This window comes from Poecile atricapillus, chromosome 4 (assembly GCF_030490865.1).
Source record: "Poecile atricapillus isolate bPoeAtr1 chromosome 4, bPoeAtr1.hap1, whole genome shotgun sequence".
In the NCBI taxonomy this organism is placed as follows: Eukaryota; Metazoa; Chordata; class Aves; order Passeriformes; family Paridae; genus Poecile; species Poecile atricapillus.
In genome coordinates, this window is record NC_081252.1 from 50,537,940 (window position 1) to 50,558,191 (window position 20,252).

General features: G+C 37.3%; 1 protein-coding gene across 12 annotated transcripts in view; it reads left to right on the plus strand.

Moving 5' to 3' along the window:
- FRYL (FRY like transcription coactivator) overlaps positions 1–20,252 on the plus strand; it is a 161,085-nt gene that overhangs the window by 29,375 nt on the left and 111,458 nt on the right. Inside the window, exon 1 of one of the 12 annotated variants that reach the window (XM_058837375.1) lies at positions 13,078–13,189. The exons of the other annotated variants lie outside the window; for them this stretch is intronic. Within the exon in view, the coding sequence (XP_058693358.1) occupies positions 13,114–13,189 (76 nt within the window). The 5' untranslated portion in view covers positions 13,078–13,113. Of the gene's footprint in view, positions 1–13,077; positions 13,190–20,252 lie in introns of those variants that run through there. 12 annotated transcript variants of the gene reach the window in all.

Genomic DNA, 20,252 nt, shown 5'->3' on the forward strand with positions numbered 1-20,252 from the left:
TCGAAGTTCTCCAACTGACACACCAAACAAAAAAACCTATTCCTGGTATCAAAATCTTAAAATATTATTCTTATAATATCACTGAGTTGGGTTTGCATCTAGCTGACCTAAAAATTTTGTGAGAAATTCAGGTGATGAAATTTTTTGTTGTTGTTTGTTATTAAAATATTTTTCATATGAGCTTTCAAAATACTTACTCAGTATATACTTTGTTTTACAGCTGAAAATAGGACCTTACAAATATATGCTCTGTGATATATCTTTTAAAATATATAGTTTGCATCAGAATGTTTTTAAGTGTATTTTAGTGTCTTTTTAGATGTATAAGATTAGTACGGTTGTCAAGAAAACCACACCTGACTTGTTGAATTATTTGTATATGACTGCATGCATCACAACGCTTAAAAGAGGTTGATATAAGAATAGGCAGTATTTTATAATTTGCTGTAGCATTTGAGTGAACATGTTCTCAGTTTTAAAAATTTGTTTCAAAAAATCTACAATCCAAACAAAACATGCAAGGTTGAGCATGGAAGATTCAGACTGTGATGTTAAAGAAGGGAAATGTCACAACTGCCCTGTGTGAACTGGCAAATGGCAGCTGTACCTGTGGTGTGTGAAATGTGCCCTCCTGTTGCAGCTCTGTGCTTTCCTTGTGTTACAAGGCAGGGTAGCTAGTACTGTGGAACTGTCTTTATGGCCAGCTGTGTAAGTCAAATCTGTAAGAACTGTAGAAGACATGTTAATTTTATCAGTGATGTGAGTATTCTCACTGCTCACAGCCCCCATGTTATTTCTGTGTATGGAAAACCTGCTTCATTTCAAGTGCCTCTGCTAGGAGAGTAAAAATACACCAACAAGAATGTGTTCTTTGATGGTAAAGTAACAGAGCTGTAGCTGCATCAGGGGGTTAGCAGCAGGGGCTGCATACACATAAAGTACCTGTGAGCACTGTGTCCCTGTAATACCAGCATCTCTGCAGGACATATTCAGCTCCCAGTTGCATCTCTAGCCCTGTACAGCAAAGGATGACCTGGGACTTGGTGTTTCTACCTGAAATAAAAGTCAGTTTCTGTACCCAAGTACAGAGTTTTGATTAGAAAAGACTGAAGGGCTTGTTGTGCAGCTAAGTACCATGGCTTCCCCCCACAATCTCTTGCTTTTAAAGACTTTAAAGTCTTGCATTTAGAGACTGCTCCATAATACTGTTTGGGATCCAGAATACTATTTACATAAAAATCTCTAACCTCTCTCTTTGTTTTCTTATCACTGCAGATAGGATTGTTTTGCCTGAGTAATGCCCCAGGAAATTGTTCTGTGTATATTTTCCATAAGAAATAATAAGTAAACCTCTCCTAAGGGCCTTTGGAATATGTGCTTGAACAGGAAGTAGGGAAAGGAGATTTTTGGGTTGATTTTTGAGCGCAGTTTTACAGGCGGATCGGGCTGATCTAACAGTTTGCTGTCAATGAAAAGGGCAATCTCACTCACAGCTGTGCAGCCTTCACCATCTTCTCTTGGGTTCTGGTGTGGCTTTTCCCTGAGCTGATTAATTTCACAAAGCCAACAGAAAACATTATAATGTATTTGGGGCACTTGAAATGAAGCAACAGGGGGAATCAACTTGCTGAAAGGGCCTTTTGGGTCAGTAGTGGGGACAGCATTAGATGTCTTACCATCACCAAAAGTAGCAGTCACCTTTTGGATATCCCCTGTTTCAATTGATTTGTGGAAAATGAGCTCTTTAATATTTTAGATAAATGGAAAAACAAGCATCTCTCCAGAGTTTTATTTTAAGTGCAGGGATGATATGTTTTATTATTTCTGCTTATAAGCAGATAAAAAGACCATTGGGTAAATGTTTCTTAAGTAAGGCATTAGCTTAAGATGGAGTCAATAAAGAACTGAGATAAAGTCCAGCAAATCTTTTTAAAAGTAAGCTCAAGTGCAACGAGGGTATGCCTCTGACTTGTTAATTTTACCAGTAATACTGAAAATCAACTATAGTTGTGTTTAATTGTCAGAGAGATTTCAAATATAATTTTTCCTTTTTTTAAGATCTGATTCTTTAAAATTGCATACTTGACTTCTGTTGTAGTTTTTCCCAGGGTTTCAGCTGAAGAATATGTGTGCAGAAATTTACAAAGAATATATTTTAGTCAAGTGGTGAAGAAATTGTAATTTAGTGCTTCATACAGGGTGTGTATCAATACAAATCAAAGGTGGATCTAGAAGAAGTATTTCTTCATACTGAAGTTATGCATGTGGGGTATGTTTAGGTATAAGTCTGTAGAGTATATGCATATAGTGAGGAGGTAATTCACTTGTTTTCCTCTTACACATGGTGAAGAAAGCTTGTCAACTTTTTTATTGCTATTGGTCACTTAATAGATTCTTTCTATCGTATTTGCAGGGTCTCTTTTTATGCATCTTCTGGACTTCAAGCACGTAAAAGGTTTTTCTCAGACAGTGTTAGCATGAGCTTTCATGTGACAGCTGAATCAATGCAGTGGCTCAGTGTTGTGAGCAGGAGATTGTTCCCTTCCACCTGTGTAGTTGTCTTGTATATTTGTTTTTGGTATTCACGATGCATGTCTATCTTTGGTGAGACTTCAACCTGAACCAGAGGAAACTCCCGTTCCCTTTCAATACCAGTGAGTAGGCAGCAAACTGGGACACTGAGAAATAACCAATGGCAAATTTAGGAAGTGAATGTCAGTAAACCTGATGTTTGGACTTTGTTTTTCTGTTCTTTTGACTTTCTGTCCTGCAGATTGTAAGGTGAAAAGTAAGAAGTAATAAAATCTCCAGTTTATTAAGGGAAAAAAATAAAAGGTGAAATTGGACAACATTTAGCTGCAAATATTCTTTGAAATGTTATCTTTAAGCTAATTCTTTGAAATAATGCAGAGAAAATTTAGTGGGGAAGATTGTAAATTAAGTAAACATTTCTTGACCTTTCCAGTCTACAAGTATTTTTAAGGTAGTTGTGAGAGGGACAAAATAAAGGTTTTAACTTGAAGGAGAGAGGGAGAGACATGAACATATGGGTGATATGAGAAAACCAATCATAGACAGAAAACCAAGGAAGTTTTCAGAAGATTCTACAAAAGCTGACTGGGGGAATTGTGAAGTGCTGAAGTCAACAAGATGTGGAGAAACTTGTTGCAAAAATATCTGCTGCTGTAAAACTGTTCTATTTATGATATACTGATAATAGAAGAACAAAAATATTCTTTTTAATTCTTTGTGTCTAAGGTGGCCAGAGGCCCTGAAAGTGACATTTTGAGAGGGGGGGAAGAGTTTAGCATGTTGTTCCTTTTTTGATTTATACTGTAAATATCTTGCATGTAGAACAGATTTTAAAACTTAATTTGCTATCAATAATGTTTGTAGTGATCCCAAGGTAGAGTGTATAAAAGTCTCCATAGCATGTAAATAGAAGTACCAGCTTATTTTTAAGGAGCTGTTTTCCTTGAAGTAAAAAACTGCTATGCTTTAAAACATGCAAATTGATCTATGGGCTAAAAAATACCCTCCTAATGCTCAAGAGCATATTTGAAATGTCAATATAGTGTTTACTAGCAGGATTAGTTCAGTAACTGCATATGAAGATGCCGTGCTCATGATACCAGCAATTCAGATTAAAGTCAGAGAAAGATTAGAACTGGAACATTGTTAAACAGTTTTTCAGTTATCACTTGAAAAAGAAGTCTGTGTTTCAAATGGAAAAGTTTTAGTTTTTAGGTGATCAAACTAATCTTAATCTCCTTTAAGCATGGTTTTTCTGTTTCTAATAAAAATGTGAATTGTAAGCAGAAGAGTCAGATATGATGTTTTTCAGTAATTGATATTTTTGATGACTATTGGTAGTTTCTGTTGGCTGCATTTGATAACTGTTTTATGTCTTGGTTTGTAAACTTCTGTGTTTTGCTTTTGTTCTTAGCTCCTCAATAACAGGATGATTCTTATCCTGTGAGTTCTAACTTTATATGTGTTCCTGTATTATGTGGATCCAAACAAGGAAAAAGAATTTCAACGACTTCCTCTTAATCAAGAGCTACTTTGGAAAGCCTTTCCATTTTCATTAAATGAAAGTGTTAGTGATGTTGATTATTCTATTTGATACCCATCCTCTTGTTCTCCAGCTAAGTTCTAAAAGGTCCCTTCAAACAAAGATCTACCCTCACATACAGGAGGGTTCTTGACTCATGCTTGTAAATTTTTGACGTTTGTATTTATTTATAAAAGAAGGATTTCGTTATGAGAAATCCAAATGCACTACTGTTTTGAAGAGACAAGTAAAACTTTCAGAAAGCCATGTCACTTTACCAGTGGAACCTTCTGAAGAGATTAAGTTTCTGTCTGCAGCAGTTTTTCATTATATGCTCCGGATGTTCAGGACTTGGTGTATTCTCACTTCACAAGCTGTGCAATATGCCTTTATAGGGAGATACTGCATAAATAATGATAGTTGTTTAGCTGATTAATCCAATGTGGTCCGTAGTGACAGGCATGTTGTGAACCCTGATTGCTTGGGATACTTTCAATGCTTATTGACAAGACCAGTATGACAGTATAAGCTTCAGATACTCTAACAACAGGATGCTGTTGTATGGTCATAGTAGAAACTGACTCAAAACTGTCTGGTGTCACTTGGCATCTCTTAAAAATGGAATGATGTGAGCTTTGTCTCAGTAATCTCTTTGAGAGGATGACTTGCTGAAGGAAGGATGTTTTTCATTCCAAAGTATTTTCTAACTTAAACCAGGAAAACCAGTAATACATATAAAAGAAATTCAAAACTTGTATAAAAATATTGTGTTTATTTAGTGTGCTATTAGAGTTAGTTTAAAACTGTTTTTTTCTTTGTTGAATGGGGTTTCCACAAATTCCTGTTTAATGGAAGGAGCTGCGCAGAGCAGAGTAGGTTAATTTGCCCAGGTATTGAGGAAGTTATACCATAGACATTTATTGGTACATTGTATGTTTGGATAATTAACATGTTCATATCAGTTACTGGGAGATATGAACAGTATGCAAATGCTTTATCAATAGATAATATGGCTGACAAATAGGGAGAGCCAGTTGAACCAATGGTAAAAGCTAAAGTATATTGTCCATTTTATGTGAACATGTTTTTACCACCTGATTTCAGTTCTTCATTTTTCAGTAATTAGTAGGGCTTGCAGTGGAGGGACACAATCATTTTTGTTTGATGCTGTGTGGGATGCAGGTGTGGGGATGCAGAGCTGCCTGCCATGGTTCAGGTGGAGCGCTGGGTTTCACAGCTGCTGCCCCATGTGCAGCTGCTGGCAGAGGTTATTTTGTAGTCCACCAGCTAAGGCACTTTAAGAAACTTTGTGTTGTGAACTATTTGCACAACTTCAAGACAAATGTGGCCTTGTAAAAGTTTTAGTGTATGTTAGGTGTTCAGTATCTAACTGTTGCATTTAGTTGCCCTTGAGTTTGTTACTACTTCTCATTCTTTCCCTTTCTGATTTTTGAATTTCTTTTCTTGCTTTTCTTTAGTGTAACAGCATGCTTGCTCAGGAAAAAGGTTCAGAAATTACACTCATGAATTCTTTTATTTCTGATTTGCAAAACAATGTATATTTTATCTTTTAGTTACCTTTTTGAGTTTTAAAAAATCTGTTTTTTTACTTACGCTTTAGGTTCTTACAAGAATCTGTTTCATAGACATGGGAGAGCTGCAAAATTCAGCATTAAAAACACTTAATTGTTTAAATCCTAGTAACTGAAGCACTAAAAAAAGGCACTGTAGATATTTGCTGGCTTTGGAGTGAAGAAATATGCCAGTTTATCTCAACTGTGAAGAATGCCACATTAATGTAATTATTTATTTCTGATGTTGGGTGGTGGAGCTCCATATGTTCCTGCCCTGTGTAACTGAAACAACAGGAAAAGGAATTTCATGAGTTGAAACCTTAAGAGAAAATTGGCTGCCCATGACTTGCCCCCTTCTTGCTTTCCTTTTCCTGACTCTTAAGTACAGCTGTCCAAGTCCTTATACTATGTGTGCAGAGCTGCCGCCTACATAAGGATTTAAGCCCTGGTGGAGTAAGTTGGTAGGCTTATGGCTGTGAGGAGGTTTTACAGAGACACCTGTAGTAGTTCCCTCTTGTCACTGTGCTGTCCCTCATCCCTCTGCCTACTGTTGAGTGTCCTGTGGCACAGGTGACTTAATGAGACATAGGTCTGCTTATGCAGGGCTCTACAGTGCTTTAATGTGTGAACAGGAATGGACTGCAGTGGCTCAGGAGCAAACACTCAGCTTTGCTTATGGTAGAGGGAGGAAGGCAGGAATTCACCTCCAGGTGCAGACAGAGCACATACGAGACTATCTTCAGCTGCTCTGTGAGTTCAGTGGTAATCTGCATCTGAGAATATTTTCTGCCCAAGTACTATTGCACTCATGAGGCTTAAAAGATTGTGACTTCTATGCTGAGTTTATCCCTATAGGTAACTTTTTTCTTTAACTTTTTATTCTTTAAAGTTTTCCCAGATGAATCATAAGCTCTCAGTGGCTTTCCCCCCACCCCAATGTGCTCTATAGGGATAGAATAACTGATCCTTGCATAATGTAAAAATTATGTTTCCCATAAAAGTGGCACAGACATATCCAGCAGCTTGGGAGGAACAACAAAAATAGAAACCTAACTGATTTGTAGCAGTTGTCTTGAGGCCTTGTAGGGTAACAGAGTTAAGCCTTTCCTTACTCTATCCATTTAAATGCCCAGCAACTAAGCAGGGATTTTCTGTGTAGCTCTGTAACTGTTTCCAGGTTCCATTTAAAAGGTTGGCGGAAACCAAGGGCTGGTTCTCCAAACCCAGTGCATTGGTATGTTTATGCTGAAGCACAGCGAGGAGGCTGACATGATACAGAATTGGACAGACCAGACATTAAGGCAGTTATTTCAGGTTGTCTGACATGGAACCATCCTAACTGGGCTTTATTTGTTTTATTTGCATTCATTGAAGATTGAAATGTAGTATCTGAGAAGGGAGTTTTCACTGTGTTTTCCTGAATTTTAATTACAGGGCTGCCTGTTACAATTGAAAAACTTGGATTTGTCAGACTTTTGAGATGTAGTTGCAGCTTTAAGCTTGAGTATCACTTTACCTGTCTCATTTTGTCTTGGAGGGAGATCGGTTAAATATCATCTCAGAACTGCCTATTGCGGTTTTGGAAATGGTTTGCCTTTTTATTACTGATTCGTTTCCTTGTAGTCTTATGATGTTTGCTGACGTGGAAAGCTAGATATTCAGGAAGGGCCGGTTATCTGTTTAGTATAAATTCTTACAAAATTTATAAGGCTGTTGTTAAACTACCTGGAAAATGATTTGATTTTTCAGGATTTAATTACTCTTGAAGGTTGTGGAAGTGGGAGATTCTTTCCATTTTTTTCTTCCCCCCCCCCCCCCCCCCAAGACTTACTATTCAGTCTAGATATTGTTAACTTAATGAAAAGTTAAATATTAACTGTATCCTCTTTGATCTTACTCACAGACTGTGTTCTGCAAAAAGGCTGAGCATCTTCAGTGTCCTTCCGTAACTAGCTGGAAGGTTCATAATTTACTTTAAATGGGAAATATTTGTAGTTCTTTGTGTGAGTGCATTTTCTGTCAGTCTGTATCATCCTGAAGATGAATGTAGTAGGTCTGAAAACTGTAAAGAAACTTCTGGAAGCAGGAGTAGCTACATTTGTTCTGTAGCTGAAAATAATGCCTTTAGCATTTAGTGGTTTTTAATTGAGTGTTAATTTCAGAATGTTTTGTTCAAAATAATCAAAATTATTTTATAGAGGGATAAGTAGAAAAATAATTCTGTTATCTTGGACATCCCATTAGAAAAAAAAGCAAGAGTTGCACTGGGGTTTTGAGGGAGGGAGGTAGTGTTTTGAATATGCTCCTAGAGAAAGGAAACTATTGTAGAACTGGGGAATAACACTTCAAATGAAGGGGGGGGAAAAGGGAAATTAAGCTTAAAATCTGTAATGCTCCCTGTGAAACACAAATTAATGACTTAAAAAGTGTTATTTCTTTGCCATTTTAAAAGCAAGATATTTAAAATTAAATATTGCTCTTTTAAGATAATAAATACAGTTATATCTTTAGTCATGAAACTCCTCTTACCTTTTCAGCCTGTAGAGGTGAAGCAAAAACAACATTGTGTGGATTGTACTCATTTTTTTTTTTTTTTGGTCTTGCATATCAGTGTTTGCCACAGGCCAGATTTCTGGCAGTTACTGCAGCAGCAGCATTATGCATATGGCACTTCATGTACATTGTTCAAAATAGTTGCCAGCAATGTGTCTGGGCAACTCCAAGAAAATGGCATGACATTACTTGAATAAGCTGTGCAAATAGCCTTTGCATTCACATTTCTGGTAAATGTATTGATCCTACTGTGGATAATGATCCTTTTAGAAATATTTTTTACTAAATACCTAATTGTGCAAATAAAGAAAAGTTCTGTTATCTGTACTATCTAGAGTGCTAAAGTTTCTGATCTCTTACATTACTTGGGTCCTCTAGCTATTAAAACACTCAAGGCAAATCTTACCTGTCCTGTGACTGGGCTTACTGTATGTGTATTGAAAATTCCATCTAAAAGGTATGTGTGGAAGTGCTGGATGGACTTTGCTTGTACAGGTCAAGCATGCTATGGATGAATGGTACCACAAATGGACAGTCTAATGCTTCCTGGAGCAGCTGGGCTTACAGTACATGAATCTTGTAATGTATCAGTCTATTTGCAGCCTGGAGTCTGCTGACTTAGGAGTCTGCTTAACTGAAGCAGCTTGAGCAATTTGCTTCTGGCCATCCTCTTTACTAAGAGTTTTCTGTATCTGAGCAGAAAGCATGGTGTGGACTGGGCACTTGGATTAATCATTTTAATAGAGTACAAACAGCTTGTGTCTGCAGATTGAGCACTTCTGCTTTACTACACCTACAGTCCAGTTCCTGTCGTGTTCTTTTAAGAGCTTACTGATATCAGTGTGCTTATTCATGCATACCTCACCTTGACTGTTGAGAAAGTATCAAAAATAGACTTTATAGTAGTCTGCTCCCTTTAGAAGTGAAATTGATCCAGAATCAAAAGGTGTACAAATTCTGGGATCAGTATATAAACTGTGTCTTTTTTGGAACTGTGCAATGTTCAGCCTATTAATAAAAGTATGCACAGTTCCTCAATTTCATATTTTCTTTTTGGATTTTTTTCTTACATGAACCAGCTCCAGATCAAAGCTATTTGCTTAGATTTATATGCAGGTGCTTTATTTTCCATTTTATCTAAAATAGTAAAATATTAATCTTATGAAAGACTTCTCTTACAAGTAGTTAAAGTGATAAGTATTTTTAGCGGTCATACTTGTTGCTCTCAGTTTTAGGCACAGTGTACTTTCCAGAAGACTCTTTCATTTTCCTCTCTGAGAATGAGGAACTGGAAAAAAATCCATGTTGTAGAAGACATTTTTCTAACATAGTTCTAGAAATATATGATGTTGATATCTTGTAACTTTGCGTGATGACTTTTGTTGGGCTCTTCTCAAAGAATTAGCCTTATCTGTGCTTGTCCAGGATGCAGAGGCTTGTAATCCATAGTTTTTCTTTCCTGCCTTTACTATTCTTGTTTCAATTAAAAATAAAAGGTTGCATTTTGCACTTTGTGTTTTATACTGAAATCTTCTGTTTATTCTGGTATTTGGTAGGTTGTTTCATTAACTCATTTCAAAGAAAAACCAAAACCCAAAAAGTCTGATATGGCAGTCATTGTTATTTACACAACTTTGATTATAAAGCAATTAAATTGAGTTGTGAGGAAGAAGTACTGTTGGAATGCTTGTGCACAATTGTACAATAAGATAACTCTTATTACACTGATGCTTATATGATAGGTCTAAGATACTGACAGACCTATTACTCCACTTGTTAATTGGACTTGTACTGATAATTTCTTTTTGCCTTTCTTGGGGGACATGGTGGCTTGTGAAAATACTTGGTCTAAGCCATTTTTAAATCTAAGAAATTATTGATGTCCATTTAATCAAAGTTGCTATGTCTGTGCATGTATGTATGAGAGCATACATATTCATATAGTATTAAAAGGACATTTTGCTTTTCAAAATGTTTTTGTTCCTAATGTTATGTATGCCTAGTCTTCAATGCATCTACTTAGAAGGAAAAGCTTAAACTCTTGGTATGTAATTCTTATTTCTTAGAAATTGTTAATGAGTTAATACTTTTTCTATTGGTCATTTAAAATTAAAATAGCCAGTATCCTTGAGGAAACTCAATTGATGGTGATCATTAGTTGATACTGTGAATAAATAACAGTGTTACAAAATCTCAGATGCTGTGGTGAAAGGCCATGTAATTTACTTGGCCAAACACATCAATGTCATAAATAAATGCAAATTTTGGAAAAGATTTCCTAATAATAATTTCATTTTGTAATGCTACGTTACAGAAATACTGACAACTTCTCTGTTTGTTGAAAGTCTTCTTAACAGGACTCCGGAAGGTGGAACATAGAGATTAGTATTTTTGTGGGGTTGTTTTGGTTTATCTCCTGGAGTTTCTGGGATGACTGTTTTTTAATAAGTTTTTGGCACTAATAACTTAAAGACTAAAAGTTGAGGGGGGAAAAAGGGCAACTACAAAGAACTCAAAGTGTATTTTAAAAAGTCATTATTTTTGAGGTGCTGAGATAGTTGGTTCATGATTTTGGAATGCATACTGTTAACAACGATTCCTTTGAAGAGGTCTCTGTAGCCCAGTGTTAAAGGCAGTCAGAGACCAACCATAATTAATACAGTCTTTCAAATTAGTGGTGAAATTCTTCAGCTGGTTCCAAAATCTGACCTTTATATCCGACTCATAACAAAACACATCCCCTCTTATGCCTTATTTAGTAAGAGGGAAAAGGAATGGTGGAAGTGTAACTTTGAATGTATTCACAAAAGGAGTGATGAAGAGGAATATGAGGTAATACTTCTTCCTGCGTAGGCAGTACTGCCTGAAATAGGCTTATGAGAGAAAGTCTGATGCAAAGTCCCAGAGAGTTACTCTGTGGATGCATGTTCTGCTGTACCCTGTTTGGGAAGAAAAAATTACTATTTCTATATAGGTGGCAATTTAGTATCTTATTATAGAAAAATATTTTTTGCATGGGGAAATTTGGAATATTTTTTATTTATGAAAACTAAACAAAGTTACTTGTCTCTTGCTTAATAAAACTGCTTGTCTCCTAAATGACAGCAGCTGGTGCTTCAACCAGCCTAATGCAGGCTTGTCCCACACTTTGTCCAGTGCCCTTCTGCTGCTGTGTTAGACCTGTCACTTAGAACCACTTAGTTTTACATCAATTGGTTTATGTTACCTCTCTCTTAGTGATAATTGTTTTGTCTTTTTGGGGTGGGGGATATAGATTAAAAAAGCCCCGAACAAACAAAACCAAAACCACAAATAAACCCTAAACCTGAAAAGTATTTGATGTACACTGTTCTTAAATCTTTCCTACAACTTCAGATAATTCTAATTTGTCTGAGGAGACAGGTATTATTTTCTCCTCATGGTTTGTTTACTCCTAGTACAGTATGTGCAACAGTTTTGAAACTGGATTTTTAAAGAATCATCTTAAAGCAGATTTAGTTAATCAGTCTACCTTGGATCCACATGATTTTTTGGTTCACCGGTATGGTGTGGTTCAAGTTATAATTTAAGTAGACATAATTAAACTGCTGTTGGCCACTGCTACAATAATCTCAGCATCCAATTCTCTCAATTTCTGGTACTTGACCCAGGGGTACATTACATGTGTAATTTGGTTGCAGTTATGGAAACAAACATTGCTTTCTCCATGTCATTTCTTCCTTTCAGTATGCAGAAATCTTTCTGAAATTTTTAAATTGTCCGATAAAATCTTGAGACACTTTTAGGTGTGTTTTTGATCTTTTTAAAAATGACACCTGAAGCTGACAAAGAACCACCAAATTTTGGTTGTACCTGGTAGTGTGGACAAGGTGAAGGACCTTTCTCTGAAACTACTTTACCCTGTCCTGAAGTGGGCAAAGGCTATTACTAAAATATCTTGCTTAGTGCCACCTAAGGCAGTGTTGGATTGCATCCCACTTCTAAGAGACTTCCCACTGTGGGATTTGAGATGATACTGGACAAAGTAAACTATCAGAAATAACAAAACTGTGTCAAGTCCTTTAGAAGACACTCTAAGAAGAGAAGAAAAAAAAAAAAAAGAAGAGAAAGAATTAAAAAAAACCAACCCCAAACCAAATGAAGCCCAGCTGAAGTTCTTTAAAAGACATTAAGGAAAAAACCCACCACCAACCAAACTCCAAAGAGCTAGTAGATTCATAAAAGTATTTGGGTTGGAAGGGGCCTTAAAGCTACTCTAGTTCCAGCCTCCTGCAATAGCAGAGACACCTTCACTACACCGGGTTGCTCAGAACTTCATCCAGCTTGGCCTTGAACACTTCTGGGGATGGGACATCCAGGACTGCTACGGTCTGTAGGTGTTGGAGCTAAATTTGCTGTAGTTCTCTTGCAGGCATCTTCCGTGGGAATACTTACGGCCTTCCTGCCTTCCACTGCGCTTCAGTTTCTCACATTTGTGATTCTCCGTCCTACGTGCTGCCACCCTCCTTTGATTTTGCTGATCTTTTAGCGTAGACGGCTTGATTGGCTTTTGGCGCTGTGCAGAGCAACGCTGGGCAGTTTATTTAATTCATCACGATTTTAAGAGATAGGTCGGAAGTTTATTTAGAACTCGGACAAGCACAACCAGCCTTTTATAGCCCCTTTTGGTTGTAGTTGCAAGGAGTCGCTCCGTCCGGCTGCCAGGGGCTGGGTAGCTCGGTCGCGGTGCCTGTGTGGCTGGGAGCATCCCTCGGGAGGAGCGCGGGCACACCCCGGAGGCGGGAACGGCCCCGGGGCGGGGTCGGTCCCGGCAGGAGCCGCCCCCCGCCCGCCGCCCCCCGGGCCCTGCGTCACCGGCACCGGCCCGGCCCTCCCGCGGGTGCTGGCGGAGGCGGCGGCGCGGCCGGCGCCCCGCTCCGCCCTGCCCGCACCATGCTCAGCCTGCAGGACTCCCTTTTCTTCGAGATCAGCATTAAGTCTCTGCTGAAATCCTGGAGCGGCAGTAGCAGTAAGTATTTCGCTGCACCGGGAACCACAGCAGTGTAGCAGATGTCTTGGCCCTTTTCTTATTTTTTAATCCCCCCCCCCCCTTTTTTTTTTGCACACTGCCATATGAAATTGCCCTTTAAAAAACAGGGTTTTAGTGGTCCTCTGTGCAGGTGCAACTTGGCATAGCCAGTCTGAGAGCTAACTGCTTCTTAGTTCTCATGTAAGATTTTGTATGTATGTGTTCTTTTATTATTGTATTTTCTTAGCCTGGAGTTGTTTCAGTCTGGTGAAGTTCTTTGCGCCCTTTACTGTTCAGGAGAGGTGACAAGTAGATGCTCATCTATGCTGAGTTACCAGATGCTGATGTCTTAAATCTGTCAAGCTCCAAATGCTCCTTTGAAACAAATCAGTCACCCTTGGACTTTACAGTGTATTTTACAGGGGAACATTATTTTTGTCCCTGAAACCTATTATTATGCCTACAAAAACTGCCCACTTTGATCTGCTAAACGGCCTGAAATGAGAGTTTCTAGGGGGATTCCTTGTCTGAATTGAACCAGTGAAGCAAGGATGCTGCTCTTGGTTCAGACGTCCTGTCTGTCCTCACATCACCCCATCACACATGCCTCAATGCAGGGTCTCAGGCCCGGAGCTGCCTCGCACTGTGTAGAAGGATTGCTAACGTAAGCACAGCAACTTCATGACAGGATGCCAGGAGGTGATAAAGATGATGTAATTGAACGTCAGCTGAGTATTTCCTACATCTTACGTTTCTTGTATATGTAAAAATGAATAAAGTTAAGATCTGGAGGTAACTGGTATCTCAGCTTTATGTTTCATTAATTGCTGCTTGAGATGTGCTGGGATGCACAGCTTCTACTCACCATACACTTAATCAAAATAGCTCCTTTAGGATTTTTACCCCAATACAGTAGTATATATTCACCTGTCTTGTTTGAAGGCATTAGTAGAAAGTCATTTATTATACGATGGATTAATCAGATACTTGGTTTGTCCTAATAGCTCATTCAGACCTGATTTGCTTTTTGAATTAACTGCTGTAATCCCTGTTTTGGACTGATAACTTCTAGACTATTGTCTTACAAGTTAAAGCAGTCAATGTTTCAGAACAGGTTTTCCTTATAGTTTTACTTTTTAGTTTGTTTAATTTGTGTCTTGCAGATTAACAATATCTGTTCCAAATTATACCTTGTAATTTTACTGAGTGGTTATTAACATGCATGCTGCAATGGGGATAACCAGAGGGATTTTTCCAGTATTTTATAGTAGAAGTTGAAGATGCCTTATGAAAATGATTAAACATCCTTAATGCTGATTTATATATATTGTTTCCAAACTAAAGTAAATCGTAGGATACAGTTACAAGAAATTTAGTCTGCTACTAGATATATAATTGTATAGATAAGGAGATAAATTGCAGCTTCTAGATTAGATAATTGTCAGCTGTGACAAGACAGAGTAATAATAATAAGATAGAGAGTAATAATAAAAAGAATATCTGAGAAGAGGTTATATATGATGCTATGTTTTCTCCTTTATGCCCTCTATTACGTAAGCACAACAGTAAGATCTTTCTGACTCCTTCCTCAGGAAGTGGCACTTGGATAATCTACCAACAAACCAATTTTCTGTGTGTGCTGGTGAGATAGCTGGGGTTTATTTCACTTTTTCTGGGATTGTCACTCCATTTGTGAAAATGGTTGTGATTCCAGCTGCATGTCTACTCTGTGAGCAGGCGAGAGTCGCATTCTGATGGTGCGCTGTGCAGACTGGCCAGGAGCAGAGCCCTCTGTGCAGCCTGTGCCGGCTCCAAGGATTGCAATTCACATGCATACCTTAGAGAGTTGAGCTGAAGTGAGCAAGCCATGTGCTGTGTTTCTAAAACTTTTTCTAATCAAGTGATGCAGTATATGCAGAGCAAGGAATTACACAATATTTATGTTGAGGATGAGTTTGGGAATTCAGTAAACATCCATATGCTAAGAAATTGCTTGAGAAAAGTTTTTGCTATGTTTGCATAATATTTTTAGGTGCAAATGCTACTTTTTATGGTTTATATCATAACTTAAATTTTTTATATGCTGAAGGATATCAGAAAAGGAGTGGGTGTGCTTGCATGAATTTCCATGTACATAAAAATAAGCATCTGCAGAGAGTGTTTAAGTGTGTAACAGAAAGGCAGCAAAGCTCCATGGGTCTGGTTAAGGGCTTGCTTAGCTGGCATAATGTTGCAGTGCTGGCTAAGGTTTTATTGTAGTTGATCTTTTTTCTTTCAGTAACAACAATGAAGTGACATTCATACGGCCTAGTTTCAGAATGCTGCTTCTGTGCCAACAATTTTAGGCATTACATCTTTTTAAATGGAGTCAGGAATGTTCTTCTAATCCAGCAGTGAAGTGAGGATGTTCCTGCTTAAGAACTGTTTGCTTACTGAAGTTGTGAATGTAATGGGGGCTTTATACTGCCTTGTCCTCAGGTTGCTTGGCTCCACAGCATTTAAGCAATCTTAGTTGTGATGATATATCTCAATGCTCTTGGAGTCTGTTCTTTAGCCCATTGCAGTTTCAATATGTAGTCTGTCTAATGGTTCTCCTTAGTTTCTAAATTGTAGGAAAAACATTAATTTTGATTGTTATTTATGTTTCTTGGTATAAGAAAACTCTTATATTTTGCTCACAAAAACCTTCATTCAAGGTTAAGGAGGTCTGGATGCCATGAGAATTGCTTTTAATAATGCAGTATGTGGGTTCAAGGACCAAATATGGTAATGCTTACAGTGAAAAGCATTAAGTAATACATATCTTTCTGTAAGATATTACACAAGCTTTAGTGAAAATTAGGCATGTTTAGAACTATTTCTGGGGCTTACAGTCTGGACAGGAACAATGGCTTTCCAGTAAACACAAGTACAATCTATTACTGCTTTATTAAAAGCTTTTTTGTGTTTCCAGTATATGCTGTATTAATAGATTAGTAGTCATGTCCTGTTTGGAAATAAATAATTATTTCTGGACTTTATTTTTTTTATATGTGTGGATGTATTGTCTTTCTAAAACCTATCACACAACTTTCTGTTGCTGCAGTTGTGCTGTATCTGTCTGGTATACAGAAGGAACTAAACAGAAGGATACACCTGTCATGTGGGTGCTTCTCTGTCCTTGAATTTATCCCTATCATCTTCTGGTGAATCAGTTTTGGAAGCGCTGAGATTTTTCATACCGTCTTGCTCAGCTTGAATCAGAAGTCATCCATATATCTCAAGATCTTAAACTGGTTAAGAGGACAGGGCTGCACTTTAACAATGTTCCTGCCAAAGCTACACTGAGGTTGTTGCCCTTAGCCTCTTTTTGACAAAGGTTTGTGACAGTGATTTTCAGTTACTGAGACATGTGGGCCTGGGAAGAAAGTCCTGCCAGGAAAGTGAGCTGTATCTGCCTGTACAGCAGTTGGTTTGGAAACTGCTATAAAATCAGAAAGAAATGGAGCAGCTGTAAAAGCAAATGAATTCTTTGAGCTATGGCTGCCAGGTGCTGACAAGCACGTGAAAACTGGGGGAGCTGCCTGACAGATACTTTTGAATCATTCTTTCTGTGAATGAAAAAAAGCACTTGGAATTTGCTTTTTAAGATTCACTTATCATCCCATAGGATTAGGTTGACTGAAGATTACTTCCTTCTTTAGCAACCAAAAATGAACTCTTGGCTCTCAAGAGAGGTTCTGCTCTGCTAATACAGTATTTAACAAAGTAGATGTAGTGGATTCATTTTTATCTTGTGACTTTTTGTTTGAGGACAGCAGTAATTTAAATAAGAAAGGTCATGCTACAGTGCCATGATAGGAGTGTATATGAAAAAGGACCATAGGAAGAATTCTGGAAAAACCAATGTTTTCTTAACAATCTTATTCTTTAGGGGAAAATGGGTGAGGTAGAGTATTTGAAAAGGTGTGCGTGGCTTTTTAGCAAAACCATAGATTTGCTCCTTCTGTGGCAATTTGCTAGTGGATTATACTTTTTAAAAGTGATAAAAGCACCAGCTTTTAACATATTAGAAGTCATTATTGTATGATAAATTTCAACTTGTTTTCCCATTAAATGTTAAACAGCAAAGAAAAATAAAGCCTGAGGAAAAAATTTGTCTGAGACGTTACATGATTGCTTCTGTTCCAGACTGTCCTTTGGGCTAAGAGTTATTAGTGGCACTGCAGTGCTCTAGAGAATTTTTGACACAGCTTTTATGTTCTGGTGGAAAAACCAGTAGTATTTCACAATGTAGAGAAATCCTATTTTCATGAGATACTATTTTTGATGCATTCTAAAAGAATAATAGTTATTATATAAGTGCAATATTAAGTTGGGTATTAACTTTATTTCTCTAGTGTTAGGCAATCCAAACAATAATATGCTCTGTCTTGTTTGTAGGAAACTTTTTCTTTAATATAACCTTGACTTCAAAGGATCACATAAGTTAGTAGTGTTGCCTTGTATGCTGAAACATGATAAGATCTTTCTAGAGAATGTAGCAATTTTTCTTTATGATTATATCTTCCAAATTGTTTTGACATATTGAAAAGTGATTTTTTTTCAATGAAAGCTGAATCCAAATGTGTTAAGTTTTGAAGAAGCTACTAAATTATGCTTTTTTGAAAAAAAAAGCATCTAAGTGTAATTCATGTTAGTAAATATAGTTACAGGCCCCTGTACTACTAGAGCAACAATTTTTTTTCCTGTAGAAGAGACATATGATGACCTTTCCAGAGTCTTTAAGTTGTCATGGGAATAGCAAGTTTCTGTTAGTAGTTAATTGCCCAAAACAATGTGAATGTATCCATGTATTAATGTATTGTGGAGTGTGACCTCCATATTTGGCTCTGTTGATGAACTTCTGTGGCCTTTGATGATGGTCCCTTGTGCAGTACATCTTGAGTCACATAATGAGTCACTGCATTTCCTGATACATGGTGTTGGCATATATTCCATTATATGAGGTGCTAGTAACGTTCTATGTAGTAAAATTTGCTATGTAAAGAGAAGGTTGGGTGGGGTATTTTTTCCCCCTTCCTTCTTTCTTTGTTTCTCAGTAAGTTTGGAACAACAAGATCTATAAGTGGATGTAGGGTGGAAGAAGATAACGGGGCTGTAAGTGTGACATCCAAACTAATCAAAGCCAAGTACCACCCTGAAGCTGAAGAATACTCAGCATACATAAGTGAATGATCTCAAGGGAGGGAGGGTGGATGTTGAGGCTCCTGTAACAGAATGTTCAGGATCAGCTGCCTAGCAGTGAGAGGCTGCTTGCCTTTCTTGGTGAGCATGTATGGATGTCTCAGCTCTGCTGGATCTTTCAGTCTTGCTTTCCTGTCTTTTGCATAGAAGCCTTTTTGTATTTTCTCATTTTTCTTCTGTATGACTGAAGATGTGTGGGGGTTTTTGGGGGGTATTTTGGGGTTGGTCTATCTTCCAGTCTTGCTAAGCATTCATACCTACATATATACTTTTTGCCTGCCTTACCTGTTTGATGTCAGCAGTCTCTACTGTAACGCCTTCCATGTAAATTGGGCATTGGAGCATGGAAGCTCATTAGGGAAGTGTATGTATCCAGATTTTTACCAGTTGTAATGATGTTTTGGGCGTTACTTTGGGCTACTTTGCATATAAAGATGGAAAATACTGAACTGTTATTTAAAACAAAAATGTTTTTGAGAATGGTTTTGTGTGAAATTCTTTGTATTAATTTTTTAATAAAATGCTTGTGTTGTAGGAAGTACATTGTATGTTGGGATATACATTATTTATCTTCATCAGACATGAGCTTTCCTTTGGGAAATTCTTTCTATGAAAGTGATAGACTCACTGCTAAATCCGTAACTAGATTCTGTAAAGATTCAAATTGCAGAAGAGAATGCTGTTGAAAGGAGAAAGTGCACCAAATGCAAACCACGCTGTCAGCTACTGTTGCTGGAATAAACTGCACGCTCTGCACGGACTTCAGGAAAGCTCCAGATAAACGGATTGCAACAAGCCATATCAAATACCCCATTTCTGCTGACTTTTTTTTTTTTTTTTTTTTTTTTTTTTTTTTTTTTTTTTTTTTTTACACTCTGGTGCTTTTGTATTTGAAGGGGGAAGGTTTAGAGGAAAGGTTTAGGCATTAGGGGTTTAATAGTATTTAAGAGATAACTGACACCACATTTATTTATTTGGAAAGGTGATTGCCAACTTTTGTTTGCTATATCCTGTGGACATGTAGTTAGAAGTTTTCTGCTTTATAGAAGTAAATATTCTTCCTCATTCCTTTCCATCATGCAGAGAGTAATGATGCTAGTCAAAGGGAGCTGTTAAATTCTGTTAGGTGCAGTGCAAAATAAAGGGTCAATTTAAAGAGGAAAAGGCCATTCTAAATCAGAAAGGACACTTGGAACCAAAAAGAAACTGGGCCATGCTACTGTAAATAAGAATTAAGTTTTTGAACTCTTGACATTCCCAGTTGCCTGTGTGAACGTCCCAAGCAAAGGTTACACTAGTAGGTCTGGTGGAAACTACATTTTGTGAGAGATTTCATGACAGTTCAGTGAAACATGGTGTGTGTAATAGACTATCAAGCTACAATAACAGAAGAAAATAAATGTTGAGGCATAGAATTGCTTTGTTTTAACTGCTTTTAATATTAGGATAGTAATTGTTGGAAAATTAAGGTATAGAAAGAAATAATCATTTGGTTTGCATTGATAACTCTCATTAGATGAATCCAGGACTCTCTAATAGACTGATCTAGAAGTACTTAAAATACGGTGATGGTCAAAAAGCTAGGTGTGGAAAATGTTTCAATACAGTTACAGAATTACATGGTTTATGATTCTTTAATTAATTTTCATCAGCATTTTAATTTGATGCCCTAAGTAGGTATAGTTAGAAAAAACAAGTGTGATGTAGAGGACAGATTTTACTCAGTTCAGAACAAATTCTTCTAATGAATATGTATGTATATATATTTTGAACACTTTCAAAGTAGTAAGTAGTAGTAGAAAACAACAGGCATATATGAAACATTTTCCTCACTCTT